Source organism: Oncorhynchus tshawytscha, linkage group LG06, assembly GCF_018296145.1.
Source record: "Oncorhynchus tshawytscha isolate Ot180627B linkage group LG06, Otsh_v2.0, whole genome shotgun sequence".
In the NCBI taxonomy this organism is placed as follows: Eukaryota; Metazoa; Chordata; class Actinopteri; order Salmoniformes; family Salmonidae; genus Oncorhynchus; species Oncorhynchus tshawytscha.
In genome coordinates, this window is record NC_056434.1 from 60,568,187 (window position 1) to 60,588,874 (window position 20,688).

General features: G+C 43.4%; 2 protein-coding genes across 8 annotated transcripts in view; both read right to left on the bottom strand.

Moving 5' to 3' along the window:
- LOC112252807 (sorbin and SH3 domain-containing protein 1) overlaps positions 1-20,688 on the bottom strand; it is a 79,173-nt gene that overhangs the window by 51,097 nt on the left and 7,388 nt on the right. The window lies entirely within an intron of this gene.
- On the bottom strand, positions 10,533-12,853 carry LOC112252808 (E3 ubiquitin-protein ligase TRIM35). The gene has a single exon (XM_024424434.2). It carries the CDS (start codon positions 12,567-12,569, stop codon positions 11,124-11,126), a length of 1,446 nt encoding a protein of 481 aa, XP_024280202.1. The 5' UTR covers positions 12,570-12,853; the 3' UTR covers positions 10,533-11,123.

A 20,688-nucleotide genomic window follows, 5' to 3' on the forward strand; every position in this document is an offset into this window, starting at 1 on the left:
CACAATACACAGTTGTGGTTCGATGTCGACCTCCTGAAATTAAGCCTAAAAAGAGATTTGAGTGAGTTTCCAGACAAAACCCAAGGGCACAACCAGATCGTAAAACATCTACATGTCTTTGAGGCACATTTCTTCCTCATACAGTAGTGCAATAAACCGACTAATTTCCTGACCCCAAGTGTCCACAAGAGGTCAGCTAAAGTGTCATTGTAAGAACTACATTTGATCATTCGTGACCAGTCTGAAAACCCTAAGACTATTTGACATGACGCGTATGTTTGTTTCAGAACAGCATTAATGAGAGTTAACTGCATTGTTTTTGAAGCCCTACCTCTATCTGAAGAAATTATAAGTACAGTACAGATGGTCAATTTACAGGGCCGTTATCCCAGACATAAATTATGCCTAATCCTGGACTAAAAATAATTTTCAATGGAGATTTTCCAGCAGTGCTCCAGCCTAGACAAACAGGAGACTGAGATAAACTGTAATCAAGTAAACCTCCAGTACTAAAGTCTCTACCTAAATGCACATTCTCTTGATCCGGACAATCTGAGATGATTTTAGAGCTACTTTACCTTAACAAATACAGGTCAATTTGGCTCAGTGACACACACACTGAAAAACAAACAGACACCTTCAGACACATTGCAGTGTCTGAATCCTGGCTTAGGAAGGCCACCAAAAATTCTGAGATTTCCATACCCAACTATAACATTTTCTGCCAAGATAGAACTGCCAAAGGGGGGAGTTGCAATCTACTGCAGAGATAGCCTGCAAAGTTCTGTCATACTTTCCAGGTCTATGCCCAAATATGAATCTCTCCAGAAATAAGTCTCTCACTGTTATCGCCTGTTATAGACCCCCCTCAGCTCCCAGCTGTGCCCTGGACACCGTGAATTGATTGCCCCCCATCTAACTTCAGAATTTGTTCTGTTAGGTTTCCTAAACTGGGATATGCTTAACACCCCGGCAGTCCTACAATCTAGGCAAGATGCCCTGAATCTCTCACAAATCATCAAGGAACCCACCAGGTACAATCCTAAATCTGTAAACATGGGCACCCTCATTGATATTATCCTGACCAACTTGCCCTCCAAATACACCTGTTTTCAATCAGGATCTCAGCGACCACTGCCTCATTGCCTGCATCCGCTATGGGTCCGCGGTCAAACGACCACCCCTCATCACTGTCAAACGCTCCCTAAAACACTTCAGCAAGCAGACCTTTCTAACCGACCTGGCCCGGGTATCCTGGAAGGATATCGACCTCATCCGTCAGTCGAAGATGCCTGGTTGTTCTTTAAAAGTAACTTCCTCACCATCTTAAATAAGCATGCCCCTTTCAAAAAATGTAGAACCAAGAACAGTTATATAGCCCTTGGTTCACTCTAGACCTGACTGCCTTTGACCAACACAAAAACATCCTGTGGCAGACTGCTATAGCATCGAATGGTCCCCGCGATATGCTACTTTTCAGGGAAGTCAGGAACCAATGCACGCAGTCAGTGCAAAGGCTAGCTTTTTCAAACAGAAATTTGCATCCTGTAGCTCTAACTCCAAAAAGTTCTGGGACACTGTCAAGTCCATGGTGAACAAGAGCGCCTCCTCCCAGCTGCCCACTGCACTGAGGCTAGGTAACACGGTCACCACCAATAAATCCATGATAATCTAAAATTTCAACAATTATTTCTCTACGGCTGGCCATGCTATCCTCCTGGCTACCCCAACCCCGGCCAACAGCTCTGCCCCCACCCCGCAGCTACTTGCCTGAGCCTCCCCAGCTTCTCCTTCACCCAAATCCAGATAGCAGATGTTCTGAAAGAGCTGCAAACCCTGGACCTGTACAAAACAGCTGGGCTAGACAATCTGGGCCCTCTCTTTCTAAAACTATCTGCCACCATTGTTGCAACCCCTATTACCAGTCTGCTCAACCTCTCTTTCATGTCGTCTGAGATCCCTAAAGATTGGAAAGCTGCCACGGTCTTCCCCCTCTTCAAAGGGGGTGACACTCTAGACCCAAATTGCTAGACCTACTGTATATCCATCCTGCCCTGCCTCTCTAAAGTCTTCGAAAGCCTAGTTAATAAACAGATCACTGACCATTTCCAATCCCACCGTACCTTCTCCGCTGTGCAATCTGGTTTCCGAGCCGGTCACGGGTGCACCTCAGCCACGCTCAAGGTACTAAACGATATCATAACCGCCATCGATAAAAGACAGTACTGTGAAGCCGTCTTCATCGACCTGGCCAAGGCTTTCGACTTTGTCAATCAACGTATTCTTATTGGCAGCCTCAATAGCCTTGGCCTCGCCTGGTTCACCAACTATTTTGCAGACAGAGTTCAGTGTGTCAAATCGGAGGGCCTGTTGTCCGGACCTCTGGCAGTCTTTATGGGGGTACCACAGGGTTCAAATCTCGGCCCAACTCTTTTGTCTGTATATATCAATGATGTTGCTCTTGCTGCGGGTGATTCCCTGATCCACCTCTATGCAGATGACACCATTCTGTATACTTCTGGCCCTTCTTTGGACACTGTGTTAACTAATCTCCAAACGAGCTTCAATACCATACAACACTCCTTCGGTGGCCTCCAACTGCTCTTAAACGCTAGTAAAACCAAATGCATGCTTTTCAACCATTCGCTGCCTGCACCTGCCTGCCCGACTTGCATCACTACCCTGGACGGCTCTGACCTAGAATATGTGTTTAGACTGTAAACTCTCCTTCCAGACTCATATTAAACATCTCCAATCCAAAATCAAATCTAGAATCGTCTTTCTATTCCACAACAAAGCCTCCTTCACTCACGCCTCCAAACTTGCCCTAGTAAAAATGACTATCCTACCGATCCTCGACTTCAGCGATGTCATCTACAAAATAGCTTCCAATACTCTACTCAGCAAACTGGATGCAATCTATCACAGTGCCATCCATTTTGTTACCAAAGCCCTTATACCACCCACCACTGTGACCTGTATGCTCTAGTCGGCTGGCCCTCGCTGCATGTTTGACGCCAGACCCTCTGGCTCCAGGTCATCTATAAGTCTATGCTAGGTAAAGCTCCGCCTTATCTCAGCTCACTGTTCATGATAACAACACCCACTCGCAGCACGCGCTCCAGCAGGTATACCTACCTCACTGGTCATCCCCAAAGCCAACACCTCCTTCGGCCACCTTTCCTTCCAGTTCTCTGCTGCCAGGGACTGGAATGAATTGCAAAAATCGCTGAAGCTGGAGACTTATATTTCCTTCACTAACTTTAAACATCAGCTATCTGAGCAGCTAATCGATCGCTGCAGCTGTACATAGTCCATCTATAAATAACCCACCCAATCTACCTACCTCATTCCCATACTGTTTTTATTTAATTTCTGCTCTTTTGCACATCACTATTTCTTCTTGCACATCACCATCTGCTCATTTATCACGCCAGTGTTAACCTGCCAAATTGTAATTACTTCGCTACTATGGCCTATTTATTGCCTACCTCCTCACGCCATTTGCACACACTGTATATATACTTTCTTTTTCTATTGCGTTATTGAATGTACGCTTGTTTATTCCATGTGTAACTCTGTGTTGTTGTTTGTGTCGCACTGCTTTGCTTTATCTTGGCCAGGTCGCAGTTGTAAATGAGAACTTGTTCTCAACTAGCTTACCTGGTTAAATAAAGGTGAAATAAAAAATATAAATTTAAAAAAAATAAAATAAAATAAAAAATACTGTGCTAAATTGAGAAACTCAAAACCCACATTGATAACCAAATTCATTTTGGCATTCTGTTTGGATGATTATATACTGTATAGTGCTCTGCTCTCAGATATCTAATGAGAGGGCTGCTGTTGGTCATAAACTTGGCCATGAGGTGGCTGCCTGGCAACTGTTTCCCGCCTCTCAGTGGCCTCTGGTCATTGTCATTCAATAGCTAAACATGGGGAGGGGTTGGGTCCGAAGAGAGACAGAAGCTGAAACCTGACAACAGACAATGAATGACAGCGTCGGTGCATGGACAATTCTTCTGAAAATAAATTATGATGAACCCTGCCAACACTCAGGTCTTTCAGAAAGTCTCAGACTGAAATGTTGACAATAAACTAGCAGAGGTAACCTGTGTGCAGGAATTTCAAATTTTTTCTATAATGAGGTAACTTTCAATTCGGTCTGTAACCACATGGAATTTGTCACGAGTCCGGCCAAGGGTGGTTTCCCTTCCCGGTCGGGTGGCGCTCGGCGGTCGTTGTCACCGGCCTATTAGCTGCCACTGATTGTCTTTCCTCCCCCTCCTTGTATGTTTATTGGTAGCACCTGTTTGTGATGATTAGTTTGTCTTTATTAGACAGCCGGCCCGCCTGGTTGTTGTGCGGGATTATTCATTGTAACCTTCGGCTCTGTAGTAGAGGAACGTGTTAGTTCCTGGTCGTGCATTTTTTAGTAGTCATTTTTCATTCCCTGTGTTTTGGGGCCGTTATTATTGTGAGCACCCTGTGGTGCGTTGGTGCAATTAAAGGGCACAGCATTGTACTCTCTGTCTCCTGCGTTTGACTCCACACCCACGACACCCAGAGTATTACAGAATTCATCACTTACAGTGGCGATTTTAGCATGTAAATATTGGTGGGGCAAAGTAAAAAACATTTTTTTAGATGCATGCCAGCAAAAGCCACTACACAACACAACATTAAACAACACATTAATTGCACTATAATGATGACAAACTCTTCCCACAAACTGTTAGGGCCTACATAAAGCTGTCCCAACAGCAGTTCCAACACCTTACCACTGCTACACCTGGTTATCAGCGGAGCTTTGTCTGGCAGCGAAACAGTTAATTAATTTACCACCTTTAAAAAAAACTAAGCTGATTAGGCTGACTTGCTTAAACAAATGTTGTTTCTACGGACATTTGAGATGCAAAAACTATGGCATAAGGGGACGACAAGCGGATAAGAGGCAAGCCGTAATTTCGATTAAGACATTAATGAGTGAGCTAGGACTATTTGTTCAGCACTTTTGAAATGTACAGCGACAGAATTCAGAACATGGGCCGTTCTTACAGTATTCTCCCTGTACACCAAGTCAGAATCGTAGCATAAATAAAGCGGGCATTTAAGCAGACAATGTAAGCTCTTACAATATTCAATGATTACATTTCTCTAAAACAGGCTATAGACTACAAGTGCACCATCAAGTCAGAACAGTTGGTGAAATTAAGAGCGGTAAAGGAACCAAATTATTAGGGTGAGGCACATGGGCTACTAACAGCTTACTACACAACATACACCTATAATTACTTTCTAAACTACAGTACACATATCTCCCTGGCATATAATTTATGCAGCAGCATACAATACAAAGTCTGGCATTCTCAGGATTTATGGTGCTTTCAAGTTAACTGGGAACTCTGAAAAAAACAAGGTTGAATCATGATGATGTCAGTGATCTTCAGGTCAGAGCTCTAGAAAGAGCCCAGAGTTCCCGACTTACAATTCCGAGCTGGATGACCATTCCAAATATATTTTCCCAGTCTGAGCACATTTTTTTCCCCGAGTTCCCAGTTGTCTTGAACTCACTGAAGTGAGATTTCCCAGTTCTGAGTTTACAGTTGTTTTGAGTGTGGCAGAAGTCATGCTGGATTGACAGCACAGCTAATGTTGAATGTTTATCCTTTTAAGTTAGGAAAAAATACCCTTTTATCCAGACTTGGTACCACACACCTAGTCCACTGAATAGCAGGCTAGTGATTGCTTTTCAATGCTTGCAGTTAACCACTGATTCCTTCCAAACCACTCATTGTTGAATTTGTGATTTTGTGCAATATTTGCCGATGATCACCAACGTTTTATCTATAATTCCTCTTCATTATTTATCTTCATATGACAAGGATTAAAAACCATTTGCCAGTAGATTGTGGACTTGATTCATGATGATGACTGCGAGCCTGCTAGTTAAGATTTTGAAAGTATGATGTCCAATCAAAGCTACTGTAGATACAGTGCAATCAGATACACCTGTATTTGAGGAGTTTTTCCCCATTATTCTCTGCAGATCCTCTCAAGCTCTGTCAGGTTGTATGGGGAGCGTTGCTGCACAGCTATTTTCAGGTCTCTCCAGAGATGTTCGATAGGGTTGAAGTCCAGGCTCTGGCTGGGCCACTCAAGGACATTAAGAGACTTGTCCTGAAGCCACTCCTGCGTTGTCTTGGCTGTGTGCTTAGGGTCGCTGTCCTGTTGGAAGGTGAACCTTAGCCCCAGTCTGAGGTCCTGAGCGCTCTGGAGCAGGTTTTCATCAAGGATCTCTCTGTACATTGCTCTGTTCATCTATCCCTTGATCCTGACTAGTCTTCCAGTCCCTGCCACTGAAAAACATCTCCACAGCATGATGCTGCCACCAACATCCTTCAACGTAGGGATGGTGCCAGGTTTCCTCCAGACGTGATGCTTTGCATTCAGGACAAAGAGTTCAATCTTGGTTTCATCAGACCAGAGAATCTTGTTTCTCATGGTCTGAGGGTCTTTAAGTGCCTTTTGGCAAACGCCAAGCGGGCTGTCATGTGCATTTTACTGAGGAGTGGCTTCTGTCTGGCCACTCTACCATAAAGGCCTGATTGGTGGAGTGCTGCAGAGATGGTTGTCCTTTCTTTAAGGTTCTCCCATCTCCACAGAGGAACTCTAGAGCTCTGTCAGAGTGAAAATCGGGTTCTTGGTCACCTCCCTGACCAAGGTCCTTCTCCTCAAATTGCTCAGTTTGGCAAGGCGACCAGCTCTAGGAAGTCTTGGTGGTTCCAAACTTCTTCCATTTAAGATTTTTTTTACATTTATTTTTATTTAACCTTTATTTAACCAGGTAGGCTAGTTGAGATCAAGTTCTCATTTACAACTGCGACCTGGCCAAGATAAAGCAAAGCAGTTCGACACATACAACAACACAGAGTTACACATGGAATAAACAAACATACAGTCAATAATACAGTAGAAAAAAGGTATATATACAGTGTGTGCAAATGAGGTAAGATAAGGGAGGTAAAGGCAATAAAATAGGCCATAGTGGCGAGGTAATTACGATATAGTAATTAAACACTGGTGTGATAGATGTGCAGAAGATGAATGTGCAAGTAGAGATACTGGGGTGCAAAGGAGCAAAATAAATAAATACAGTATGGGGATAAGGTAGTTGGGTGGGCTATTTACAGATGGGCTATGTACAGGTGCAATGATCTATGAGCTGCTCTGACAGCTGGTGCTTGAAGTTAGTGAGGAAGATAAGAGTCTCCAGCTTCAGCGATTTTTGCAGTTCGTTCCAGTCATTGGCAGCAAACAACTGGAAGGAAAGGCGGCCAAAAGAGGAATTGGCTTTTGGGGTGACCAGTGAAATATACCTGCTGGAGCGCATGCTGCGGGTGGGTGCTGCTATGGTGACCAGTTAACTGAGATAAGGCAGGGCTTTACCTAGCAAAGACTTGTAGATGACTTGAAGCCAGTGGGTTTGGCGACGAGTATGGAGCGAGGGCCAGCCAACGAGAGCGTACAGGTTGCAGTGGTGTGTAGTATATGGGGCTTTGGTGACAAAACGGATGGCACTATGATAGACTGCATCCAATTTGTGGAGTAGAGTGTTGGAGGCTATTTTGTAGGAAAGCTAGTCAGTTTTACGAGGGTATGTTTGGCAGCATGAGTGAAGGATGCTTTGTTGCGAAATAGGAAGCCGATTCTAGATTTAATTTTGGATTGGAGATGCTTAATGTGGGTCTGGAAGGAGAGTCTAACCAGACACCTAGGTAGTTGTCCACATATTCTAGGTCAGAACCGTCCAGAGTAGTGATGCTGGACGGTGGGCAGGTGTGGGCAGAGATCGGTTGAAGAGCATGCATTTAGTTTTACTTGCATTTAAGAGCAGTTGGAGGCCATGGAAGGAGAGTTGTATGGCATTGAAGCTCGTCTGGAGATTAGTTAGCACAGTGTCCAAAGAAGGGCCAGAAGTATACAGAATCTGCATAGAGGTGGATCAGAGAATCATCAGCAGCAAGAGCGACATCATTGATATATACAGAGAAGAGAGTCGGCCCGAGAATTGAACCCTGTGGCACCCCCATAGAAACTGCCAGAGGTCCGGACAACAGGCCCTCCGATTTGACACACTGAACTTTATCAGAGAAGAAGTTGGTGAACCAGGCGAGGCAGTCATTTGAGAAACCAATGCTGTTGAGTCTGCCGATAAGAATGTGGTGATTGTCAGTCGAAAGCCTTGGCCAAGTCGATGAATACGTCTGCACAGTAATGTCTCTTATCGATGGCAGTTATGATATCGTTTAGGACCTTGAGCGTGGCTGAGGTGCACCCATGACCAGCTCGGAAGCCAGATTGCATAGCGGAGAAGGTACGGTGGGATTGGAAATGGTCGGTGATCTGTTTGTTAACTTGGCTTCCGAAGACCTTAGAAAGGCAGGGTAGATAGATAGATAGATATAGGTCTGTAGCAGTTTGGGTCTAGAGTGTCTCCCCCTTTGAAGAGTGGGATGACCGCGGCAGCTTTCTAATCTTTGGGGATCTCAGACGATACGAACGAGAGGTTGAACAGGCTAGTAACAGGGGTTGCAACAATTTCGGCAAATATTTTTAGAAAGAGAGGGTCCAGATTGTCTAGCCCGGCTGATTTGTAGGGGTCCAGATTTTGCAGATCTTTCAGAACATCATCTGGATTTGGGTGAAGGAGAAATGGGGGAGGCTTGGGTGAGTTGCTGTAGGGGGTGCAGGGCAGTTGACCGGGGTAGGGGTAGCCAGGTGGAAAGCATGGCCAGCCGTGGAAAAATGCTTATTCAAACTCTCAATTATCATGGATTTATCGATGGTGACAGTGTTTCCTAGCCTCAGTGCAGTGTGCAGCTGGGAGGAGGTGCTCTTATTCTCCATGGACTTTACAGAGTCTCAGAACTTTTTTGAGTTTGTGCTACAGGATGCAAATTTCTGCTTGAAAGAGATAGTTTTCCTAACTGCCTGTGTTAGCTTAGCTTTCCTAACTGCCTGAGCTTAGCTTTCCTAACGCCTGTGTAGATTGGTTCCTAACTTCCCTGAAAAGTTGCATATCGCGGGGGCTATTCGATGCTAATGCAGTGCGCCACAGGATGTTTTTGTGCTGGTCAAAGGCAGTCAGGTCTGGAGTGAACCAGGGGCTATATCTGTTCTTGGTTCTACATTTTTTTTGAATGGGGCATGCTTATTTAAGATGGTGAGGAAAGCCCTTTTAAAGAATAACCAGGCATCCTCTACTGACGGGATGAGGTCGATATCCTTCCAGGATACCTGGAAGGTCAGTTAGAAAGGCCTGCTTGCTGAAGTGTTTTAGGGAGCGTTTGACAGTGATGAGGGGTGGTCGTTTGGAGGCAAATGTGTTCTTGGGGATCTTCATTGCTGCAGAATTATTTTTGGTACCCTTCCCCAGATTGACGCAAACATGTCTCGGAGCTCTACAGACAATTCCTTAGATATGTGGGCTCCCGTTGGGCTCCCGAGTGGTGCAGCAGTCTAAGGCACTGTATCACAGTGCTAAAGGCATCACTACAGACCCTGGTTCGATCCCGGGATGTATCACAACTAGCCATGATCGGGAGTCCCATAGGGCAAAGCACAATTGGTCCAGCGTCGTCCTGGATAGGGTTTGGCCGGTGTAGGCCGTCATTGTAAATAAGAATTTGCTCTTAACTGACTTGCCTAGTTAGTAAAGGTTAAATAAAAATTCTTAACTTTCCAAATCATGACCAATCAATTGAATTTATCCGGGGGTGGACTCCAATAAAATTGTACAAACATCTCAAGGATGATCAATGGACACAGGATGCTCCATTTCGAGTCTCTTATCAAAGGGTCTGAATACTTAAGGTATTTCTGCTTTTTATTTTTTATAAATTTTCCAAAAATTAAAAATTTTAAAACTGTTTTTGCTTCGTCATTATGGAGTATTGTTTGAAAATTGTTGAGGATTTGTTTAACTTTAATCCATTTTAGAATAAGGCTGTAACATAACAAAATGTGGAAAAAGTCAAGGGGTCTGAATACTTTCTGAAGGCACTGTATAATGTGATTTGACGTAATTTTATCTGTGGCCAATGACCTTAAGCTTTCTTGAATGGACACTTCTAATGTAACTCCATGTCAGCACCCAAGGGGCTTGAATATTTTTGCTCTACCCTTAGATTTGATGATGTCGTGTCCCTATGAGTGACAGAACACTGAGCCAATCACGGCGCAACTAGAGAACATTACCAACGCCTACACTCTGTATTTTCTGCTGGCTACCCCATCAACACAGAAAGTAGTGAGCTAGGCTGAAACACCTGTGTTTTGGAGTTGCCTTACTCAAGAAAGCAATTTTTTTTACATTGTTTGCAAACTGATATGTGACATGTATTAATGTCAAAATAACATGCAAAACAGCTTAAAAGCTGTGCCCCATCTGCCCTGAATGATGGGTTGCCAATGATCACTCATTAATCTCTACATTTCCCATCAACATTAATCTCTTAAAAACCATTGCCAACTCTTACTGCCTCTTGTAAGAGAATGAAAACACAGAGCTCTGTTTATTATTTAAATTCTTTAGGAAGTTTATTGGGACACAAACATATATAAGAAGTAAATAATGAATAAAAAACTATTAAAGGTAATATTAATACCAGCATACCATAGGTATTACTGTGAATAGGTCAATTAGGCTTGAACAATGCCTCACACTGTCAATGTCATGATGTCAAATCTACAATGTATGCCCTACAACACACAGCTAATGTAAATCCCCACTGATAACGGCAAAAGTAATGCAACATATTTACACTAGCAGGACCCCACCCTTACCGGAGGTAAATCATCATCGTATTTCTTCAGCTATTGGGTCTCTGGATGCTATAGCATTCTTAAGTCCCACATTTCCCCATGGGATAATGATACTTGATGCTTTCCCTTTAAAATTCAATGATTTGACAGGCCTACCATGAACCCATGTCCCCCCCCTTTAAAAAGAAAACACACTCATGTAGAAAAAACTATAATATCAAGGCGTGTATTCACAAAGACTTCAGTAGCTATAAGTGCTGTCCATTACCGAATAAGATTATATTTTACTGACTCATTTACAGCGTGTTAACACCTGGTTTAGACCGAAGCAGAACCAATTGTATAGAGACCTTCCCTGGCAAGATCCTCAGAGGATTAAAACGTAAAGTAGACATGTATGGAAAAACTCTCTCTTTGAAAGGATGTGTGAATCTGTGAAGTTCTGTGTTATCAACTGGGTCAACAACTGAAAGCTCTCCCTTTTTCCAGTTCAGCTGCATTCTGATTCTCTGGGGCTTTCTCACTTTGAGGGGAGTGGATGGAGTACATTCGTCCGATAAGGAATGGGTAGTATATTCCCCATCTTTACACTGCACACCAGAGGACCCATGTCTAAAGCCAATCGTTTGCTTCCTCTGGACAGACTCTAAAGCTACACCCAGAGCCCAGGCTTTATTTCCTCCAACCTCAATGTCCCAACTATGTGTCCCCGAGTTGAAGCCCTTAGAGCCCAGGACCACAAAGAGGTCATCATACCTCTCTGGGTTATCAGGAAGCTGCCGTGCGTCTTTGGTATATGTCACACTCATCAGATCCTCGGACAGGATGAGATGCGGATGGGCAGTGTTGGGGTCCAGAATCACAGGACTGTATTGAACTATTTCCTGCATCTTCTCCCAGACTCTGAACTGCAGGTTGCCTAGGTACTTTGCCACGTGGATCAGTGATCCTGAAACCTTCTCCGGAATTGACAGGGTGCACTTTGCTTTTTTGACTGTGGCCTTGAAGTTCTGCAGGAATGAGATATCGTCGGCTCCCAGCTCTTTCTCTATGGCTCCGATTGTGTCCGAAAGTGATGATATCTCCCTGCTCATCTCTTCAATCTTTTTTGTCATCGTCTGACTCTTTTGCTTCTCTTCCTTCCTCAGTACAGCAATCCTGGCTTCCTCTTCATCCTGTAGAAACTGGTGAAGCTTCCCAAACTCCTCCTTAATCTGCTTCTCTGTGTGCTGGGCCTGTGTCTTAATGTGCTCTGCTGTTTGATCACAGGTCAGTTTAACTTCATTTAAGACCTCCAGCATATCCTTTAGGGGCTTCAGTGCCATCTTAACTTCCTCCTTATGATCCAGTGCAGCTTCATCTATGGGGATGCAGTCATGCTTTTTATGGTTCTTTGAATCCCGGCACACTACACAAATTGACTGCTTATCATCCAGACAGAACAGTTTGAGTTTCTCACTGTGCAGACAGCAATGCACATCTGGCCCTGCTGAATATCTCTGACCTTTCTCCTGTAAGTAGGCATCACACAGGTTCTTTAAAGCTAGGTTACATGGGGGGTTATCCATTGACAATCTTTTACGGCACATTGGACATTCTCGAGATCCCTTCTGCTTCCAGAATTCCTTCAGACAGGCTTTGCAGATGCTGTGGGTACATGACAGGAAAACGGGATCCCTGAAGATGTCACAGCACACAGTACAGCAGAGATCCTCCTCTGGGAGGGAAGGTTTAGATGCCATTTTCTCACCACCACCGTCTCTCTTCTGTGATGGCTTCTGGAATTGAGGTTTACTTTCACTTTTGAAAACTTACAGCAGTGAGGTCTGTCGAACTTGGAAATCACAATGTATAGTAGACTATGCTGTTTCTTCAACCATCTTCAATGGTTATTTGAATGTTGATTATTTCCAACAATTATAAGTCCATAGATAAGGCAAATAAATAATTTAGACCGAATGTTGCGAGCATTACTGAATAGCTACATGCTACAGTGTGGTTCCGTTGTGAACTCTACTACTTCCTGGTTGACAGATAATACAGGGGTGTAGCTCTCTGCAAAGTAGGAGTCTGCATACATCTCACGTGTGTGTACGTGTGTGTGTGTTATAAAATTGCAGAAATAGAACAAGCTCTCTCTTCAATACAGGACATTAACAAAACTCTAGCTCCAATTTACAATTACACAACACAAGGTTGCCACTACAATATCATGGTATACCATTAAAAATATGTCATCAATGGCAGTCATATGCTGCCTTCAAATGCTCTTTGGAATCTCGTATTTCCCAGTTGGTGAAGTCGTTTATACAACATGATTGCGTTCAAGTGCTTTTTAAGAGATTTAGAATAGCATAGCTAAGCAGGTAACGTTGCTAATAATTCCTTAGCTACCATGCTCGTCGAACATCTCATTCCAAAATCATAGGCATTAATATGGGGTTTGTCCCCCCTTTGCTTGTATAACAGCCTCCACTCTTCTGGGAAGTCCTTCCACTAGATGTTGGAACATTGCTGCGGGAACTTGCTTCCATTCAAACATAAGAGCATTAGTGAGGTTGGGCACTGATGTTGGGCGATTAGGCCTGGCTCGTAATCGGCATTCCAATTCATCTCAAAGGTGTTCGATGGGGTTGAGGTCAGGGCTCTGTGCAGGCCAGTCAAGTTCTTTGTTACGTTCCCCAGTTTCTGTGTTGTGGTTTGTGTATTTGTATGTATGTGTGTGTTTCAGGATGGCTTCCTGAATTCCCCTAAGCAGCTGATGGTCGGCCATTGCTAATTGGAACTGACCCCACCCTCTCGTCAGGAACAGCTGTCTTCAATTACCAACTCCTTCTGAAGCTACATAAGCCAGTGTTCTATTGCTCAGAAGACAGATGATTGCTGAGAGAAGAGAGATGAGGGTGAGCGCCTGTGTTGGTTGTTGTTAGGAGAGCGATGGACATATGTCCTATGTTGGTTTTTGCTCAGAGACAGGTTTTGTTAAATATTTTTGTAGCTGCTGATTTGAGGCATTTGTGTGCCAATAGAACTGTGTTTTGATTCTTGAAATTGTTTAATTACATTTGTATTATTATTATTATCTGTTTCATTTGTTCCCAGGGGGGAAAGGGAAGGCACCTAGGTAGTGCCTAGGCAAGAGGCCTGCGGGCATACATAACTCGTAGTATTCACTGTCTATGCACACTAGTTAAGACCTGGGTGGACCACCCCCTGTATTTTGGTTAGTGCACTGGGTGGTGCTAAGTTAAGTAGTGGGTAGGCAGGTAAGGTAGGAGAGGGGGGGCTTTGATATTCTTTGCTTTGGTTCTGTCCAGCCCCTTTTCCCCATACGGTACCACTCTCTGCCTTTGTCATCCTTACTCGCACCTACAGTCCCATACCTCTTTCACTCCACGGGTAGTTGAGTTGTAGCCAGGTGTTGTGTTCCCTCTTCCTAGAGGCGTATGTAACATTCTTCCATTTGCTTGGCCATGGAACTCATTTCATGAAGCTCTAGACTAACAGTTATTGTGCTGAAGTTGCTTCTTGAGGCAGTTTGGAACTTGGTAGTGAGTGTTGCAACCGAGTACAGAGATTCTTTTATGCGCTACATATGGCAGCACTCAGCGGTCCCGTTCTGTGAGCTTGTGTGGCCTTCACGGCTGAGCCGTTGTTGCTCCTAGATGTTTCCACTTCACAATAACAGCAGTTACAGTTGACCGGGGCAGCTCTAGCAGGGCTGAAATTTGATGAAGTGACTTGTTGGAAAAGTGGCATCCTATGACGGTGCTACGTTGAAAGTCACTGAGCTCTTCAGTACAGGCCATTCTACTGCCAATATTTGTCTATGAGGATTGAATGATTGTGTGCTAGATTTTTAAAATTTTATACAACCGTCAACGGCTGTGAATGAAAAAGCCAAATCCACTAATTTGAAGGGTTGTCCACATACTTTTGTGTATATAGTTTATGCGTTTCTGAGCATTTGAATCTCACACGAGACAAAAACATCACAGTACTTAGTTTGAGTCTTGAAGTGATTAAAAACGGGGAAAATATGTCATTTATATTATGTAATTAATACCAATTCTGTTTATAGATACCAATCAATATGTACATAATTTGAAATTGAACTGCTGGCATTTAATTTTCCATTACTCTATCACTAATGATATTATTTCTGTTGACCTATTTATTTGTTTGTTGTTTTTGATTTTTCCTTGCAGCCCTCTCATTTGGGCACCATTGTTTTTTGGGGGGATGAAATTGTGACCGGCAAAGAAAATAAGGAAGAGTATAGAAATGGGCCTTTGTGTCTGAAACCTATTTTGACCAGGGCCCGGTTTCCCTAAAGCATCTTAAGTCTCAATGGTTCGAATGATGACCTTAAGCATTTTAGCCTTAAGATGCTTTTGGGAAAACGGGCCCAGGATGAGATTGAACAATGTTGTGTCATCGTGTTTAAATGTCGTGTTTGTTTGTTGGTTGAGTGTGATATGTTGTATTGGGTCAATAAATAGGCAGATTCATGGGAACGTGCATTTAAATCTTGAGTTGTGTACAGTGTTTCGAAAGTACAGTGTTTTGAATTATATACATTCATTTGCAGATGGTGTTAACAAACTGTAGCATACCTGTTTTGTTTCAATCAAAGCATATATTTTGCCGCGTGGAGCACACTCAATTTCTCCATCCATGACCGCAAGGCCCTCCAGCGGGTGGTGGCCCAGTAAAACTACTCAAAAAACGGTGCCTTAGGAAGGCCCGCAGCATCGTCAAGAACCCCACACACCCCAGCCACAAGATGTTGATATTAGGTCTGATACCAACAGGCTCCGAGACAGTTTATGTACAAGTCATCAGACTGCTGAACACTTGATCTGGACTGATGACCTGCATTTACTCTCTGTGACTTAGAACACATGAACTCTCACACACACACACACAACTGCTGCTACCAGACTTGTATTATGATTGCTAAATACTGCACAATTTAAACACTTGCCCCTCATCCCCCAATATATTGGTAAAAATTGGACTATAAATTGTGCCTTCCTATATTATACTGCTAACATGTTTATTCTGTTCTACTGAGCCATTTACTTTGTATGATCTTTTATTTCTTACTGTTGCATTGTCAAGCAGGAACCTGCAAGTACAGTACACATTTTGTTGGACAGTGTATACCATGTGCATCACGTACATCCGACTAATACAACTTAAGTTGTTGGGTTTTGGTAGCGTAGGCGAAAAATGAGACCATTCGCACAATCATCCTAAAATTAGGTGTTTTTTGTCTTACAGTAACGTTATACTATATTTAGTTATGTACAATACTATCATTATGTGATCTTGCAGACATTGATCTAGCTTTGGTCAATAGCAGTGCATGGGTAGAAATCACTGGGGAAGCCAAGTCCCCCCCAAAAAAAAAAGCCATATTACAACCTGTGTTGTGATTGATAATGGTGTTTGCTCTTTAACCTGTTAATTCATATGCCTTGCGACGTGAAACATTGGCCTAAAGGTCGAGACAATAAGAAGACACAGAGGCAGAATAAATTCAACCACACCTTTTGTTTTATCACACAAAGTCCACAAACTGCTGCTGTCACCTTGTATAAATGATTGGAGGCCGGCACAGGAATACGTAATAGGGAGTTTTTAATACTCCACCCAAAAATACAACATGCAATAAAAGGCACAGGGACGAAGCCCAAAACAAACACGTATACAAAAACACAGGGATGTAACCCAAACAAAAGAGTGAGGTTAAACCTCTAATAAATACATGGGATGAGACCCGTAATAACGAGTACACAATACACGCAGCACGAAAGCCGAAACAACAAAGCACAGGTACTCACAAGACCATGGGAGCAATAACGGACAAGACAGTGGTGAACAGAGGGCACATATACAATTAATAATCAGGGGATTTGGAATCAGGTGTGCGTAATGAGACAGTTCAGTGACGCCTAGAGTCCGGTGACATAGACCTCCAGAACTGGTGCATGGAATGAACAGCAGGACCGGGGGAATCCATGACAGAATCCACTTCCTGACGTGCTGCACTGGCAGCTGAACAACACCGGCCTCGGGGACAAACACAGGGACTCGGTGCAGGCCGGTCAGCGCCAGTTGCAGCTACCGAAGTCGCGTCATCGTAGGACAGGCCAGTTGCAGCTGCCGAAGTTGTGACCGCGTCGGACGGGCCATTTCCACTGTCTCAGTTTAGGGTTGGTTATTCTTCCCATGTCCATTGGTCTTGTGAGTACCTGTGCTTTGTTGTTTCGGCTTTCATGCTGCATGTATTGTGTACTCGTAATTACGGGTCCCGTCCCGTGCATTGTTGTGCACTTCTTATTACGGGTCTCGTCCCGTGTATTGTTGTGCACTTCTTATTACGGGTCTCGTCCCGTGTATTGTTGTGCACTTCTTATTACGGGTCTCGTCCCGTGTATTGTTGTGCACTTCTTATTACGGGTCTCGTCCCGTGCATTGTTGTGCACTTCTTATTACGGGTCTCGTCCCGTGTATTGTTGTGCACTTCTTATTACGGGTCTCGTCCCGTGTATTGTTATTACAGGTCTTGTCCCGTGTATTTATTAGAGGTTTAACCTCGTTCTTTTGTCTGGGTTACATCCCTGTGCCTCAACCTAATAATTTGGTCCATTTTCCCCTCATAATTTAGCCGACTGTTCTGACTTGGTGGTGCTGTTGGGACAGCTTTATGTAGGCCCTAACTGTTTGTGGGCACCGTTTGTCACCGTTATAGTGCAATTCATGGACTGTTTAGTAGAGATGCACGATATATATATCAGAATCGGACGATATTAGCTAAAAATGACAACATCGGTATCGGCCCGATGTCTAGTTTAACGCCGATGTTAAGAACCGATGTCAACGCTACTGTGCATACCTATATAACGTAGGTACATGACATAATGTAACATTTCACGCTACACGTGCAATACAGCATTCCTAACCTAGCCCACAATGTCTGCTGTGTGGATGAAGCAGTCAACAAGTCGAGCAGTCATTTTGAAAGATTAAGAAGATTTCAGCCGGTCAACTCAAAAGCGAAATCCATTAAAGCCAAGATAATGGCATTCATTGCCCTTGACAATCAACCACTCTCTGTCGTGGGTGATGTTGGCGTTCACCGACTGGTCGAGCACCGGTACACACTACCAAGTGTGCTATTTTTCAGATGCTGCCCTACCGGATTTACAAAGTAAAAGCGTCACTGCTATTAGCTTCATGACATACATACTATGGAACGCCGTTTGGGTCTTTGTATGTCAAAGAAGATACAGTAGCACTGTCAAAGCTGTACAAAAAAGTCTACAAACAAGCAAACACCGGCAACGAACTATGTGTTTACAATACCGCGTTGGTAATAAAGCATTGTTTGTTCGACTGCAACTTCTGGGGTAGCTAGCTTTAGCTTGGTACCTAGATAGCACCAATATAACCAGCCTGAAAACAATAACCAGTAGAACCTGCAGTCATTTTCATTATTCTTAGCAATGATTTAGGAATCCTTGTGAGTAAGTATTAGCTAGGTTGCCACTTGTTATTTGCCTATTGAAATTGAACTTCAGTCCATGAAAATAAATAGCTAGTCAGCAACTTAACCCTGTTGCCCAAATCTAACGTAATAAGCAGCCAGCTAGCTTCATCTGGCTAGTGAGGCTCGGCCGGACCGGGTTATGGGTTGTGAAGCTAGCCACAATAAGGATTAGGCACAATAGTGGAATTTGCGGTTTGCCTTCAAAATAAAAGTATTGGGTAGCCTTCCACAAGCTTCCCACAATAAGTTGGGTGAATTTTTGCCCATTCCCCCTGACAGAGCTGGTGTAACTGAGTCAGGTTTCTAGGCCTCCTTCCTCGCACGTGCTTTTTCAGTTCTGCCCACACATTTTCTATGGGATTGAGGTCAGAGCTTTGTGTTTGCCACTCCAATACCTTGACTTTGTTGTCCTTAAGCCATTTTGCCACAACTTTGGAAGTATGCTTGGGGTCATTGTCCATTTGGAAGACCCATTTGCGACCAAGCTTTAACTCCTGACTGATGTCTTGAGATGTTGCTTCAATATATCCACAATTTTCCAGCCTCATGATGCCATCTATTTTGTGAAGTGCACCAGTCTCTCCTGCAGCAAAGGACCCCCACAACATGACGCTGCCACCCCCGTGCTTCATGCTTGGGATGGTGTTCTTTGGCTTGCAAGACTCCCCCTTTTTCCTCTAAACATAACGATGGTCATTATGGCAGTTCTATTTTCGTTTCATCAGACCAGAGGACATTTCTCCAAAAAGTACGATCTTTGTCTCCATGTGCAGTTGCAAACCGTAGTCTGTCTTTTTTATGGCAGTTTTGGAGCAGTGGCTTGTTCCTTGCTGAGCGGCCTTTCAGGTTATCTCGATATAGGACTTGTTTTACTGTGGATATAGATATTTTGTACCTGTTTCCTCCAGCATCTTCACATGGTCCTTTGCTGTTGTTCTGGGATTGATTTGCACTTTTCGCAGCAAAGTACGTTAATCTCTAGGAGACAGAACGTGTCTCCTTCCTGAGCGGTATGACAGCTTCGTGGTCCCAAGGTGTTTATACTTGCGTACTATTGTTTGTACAGATAAATGTGGTACCTTCAGGTGTTTGGAAATTGCTCCCAAGGATGAACCAGACTTGTGGAGGTCTACAATTTTTTTCTGAGGTCTTGGCTGATTTCTTTTGATTTTCCCATGATGTCAAGCAAAGAGGCACTGAGTTTGAAGGTAGGCCTTGAAATACATCCACAGGTAGAACTCCAATAGACTCAAATGATGTCAATTAGCCTATCAGAAGCTTCTAAATCCATGACATTATTTTTTGGAATTTTCCAAGTTGTTTAAAGGCACAGTCAACTTAGTGTATGTACACTTCTGACCCGCTGGAATTGTGATACAGTGAATTATAAGTGAAATAATCTGTCTGTAAACAATTGTTGGAAAAATGTGTCATGTGTAGATGTCCTAACCGACTTGCCAAAACTATAGTTTGTTAACAAGAAATTTGTGGAGTGGTTGAAAAACGAGTTTTAATGACTACAACTGAAGTGTATGTATACTTTTGACTTCAACTGTACATTTAAACTCTGTTTTCTACACTTCCTGACATTTAATCCTAGTAAACATTCCCTGTCTTAAGGTCAGTTAGGATCACCACATTATTTTAAGAATGTGAAATGTCAGAATAACAAGAGAGAATTATTTCTTTCAGCTTTTATTTATTTCATCACATTCCCAGTGGGTCAGAATTTGACATACACTCAATTTGTTTTTGGTAGCATTGCCTTTAAATTGTTTAACTTGGGTCAAATGTTTTGGGTAGCCTTCCACAAGCTTCCCACAATAAGTTGGGTGAATTTTGTACCATTCCTCCTGACAGAGCTGGTATAACTGAGTCAGGTTTATAGGCCTCCTTGCTCGTACACGCTTTTTCAGTTCGGCCCACAAATTTTCTATAGGATTGAGGTCTTGGCTGATTTCTTTTAATTTTCTCATGATGTCAAGCAAAAAGCCACTGAGTTTGAAGGTATAAATCTTCAATAGTGTTCCAACCGGAGAATTCCTTTGTCTGTAGAAATGTAATGGAACAGAGCTCTCTCTCACATGAGCGTGTGTGACCAGCTCATGCCACTCTGCCAGACCTCTGACTCATTCAGCTCCTATTCCCCCCTCCTTCACAGTAGAAGCATCAAACAAGGTTCTAAAGACTGTTGACATCTAGTGGAAGCCTTAGGAAGGGCAATATCACCCCATAGACACTGTATATTCGATAGGTTTTCGCCTGTCATATGAGTTCTATTATACTCACAAACATTATTCAAA

Coding starts and splice junctions, on each gene's coding strand:
- LOC112252808 (XM_024424434.2), bottom strand. CDS start 12,569: ATGGCATCTAAACCTTCCCTCCCAGAGGAGGATCTCTGCTGTACTGTG.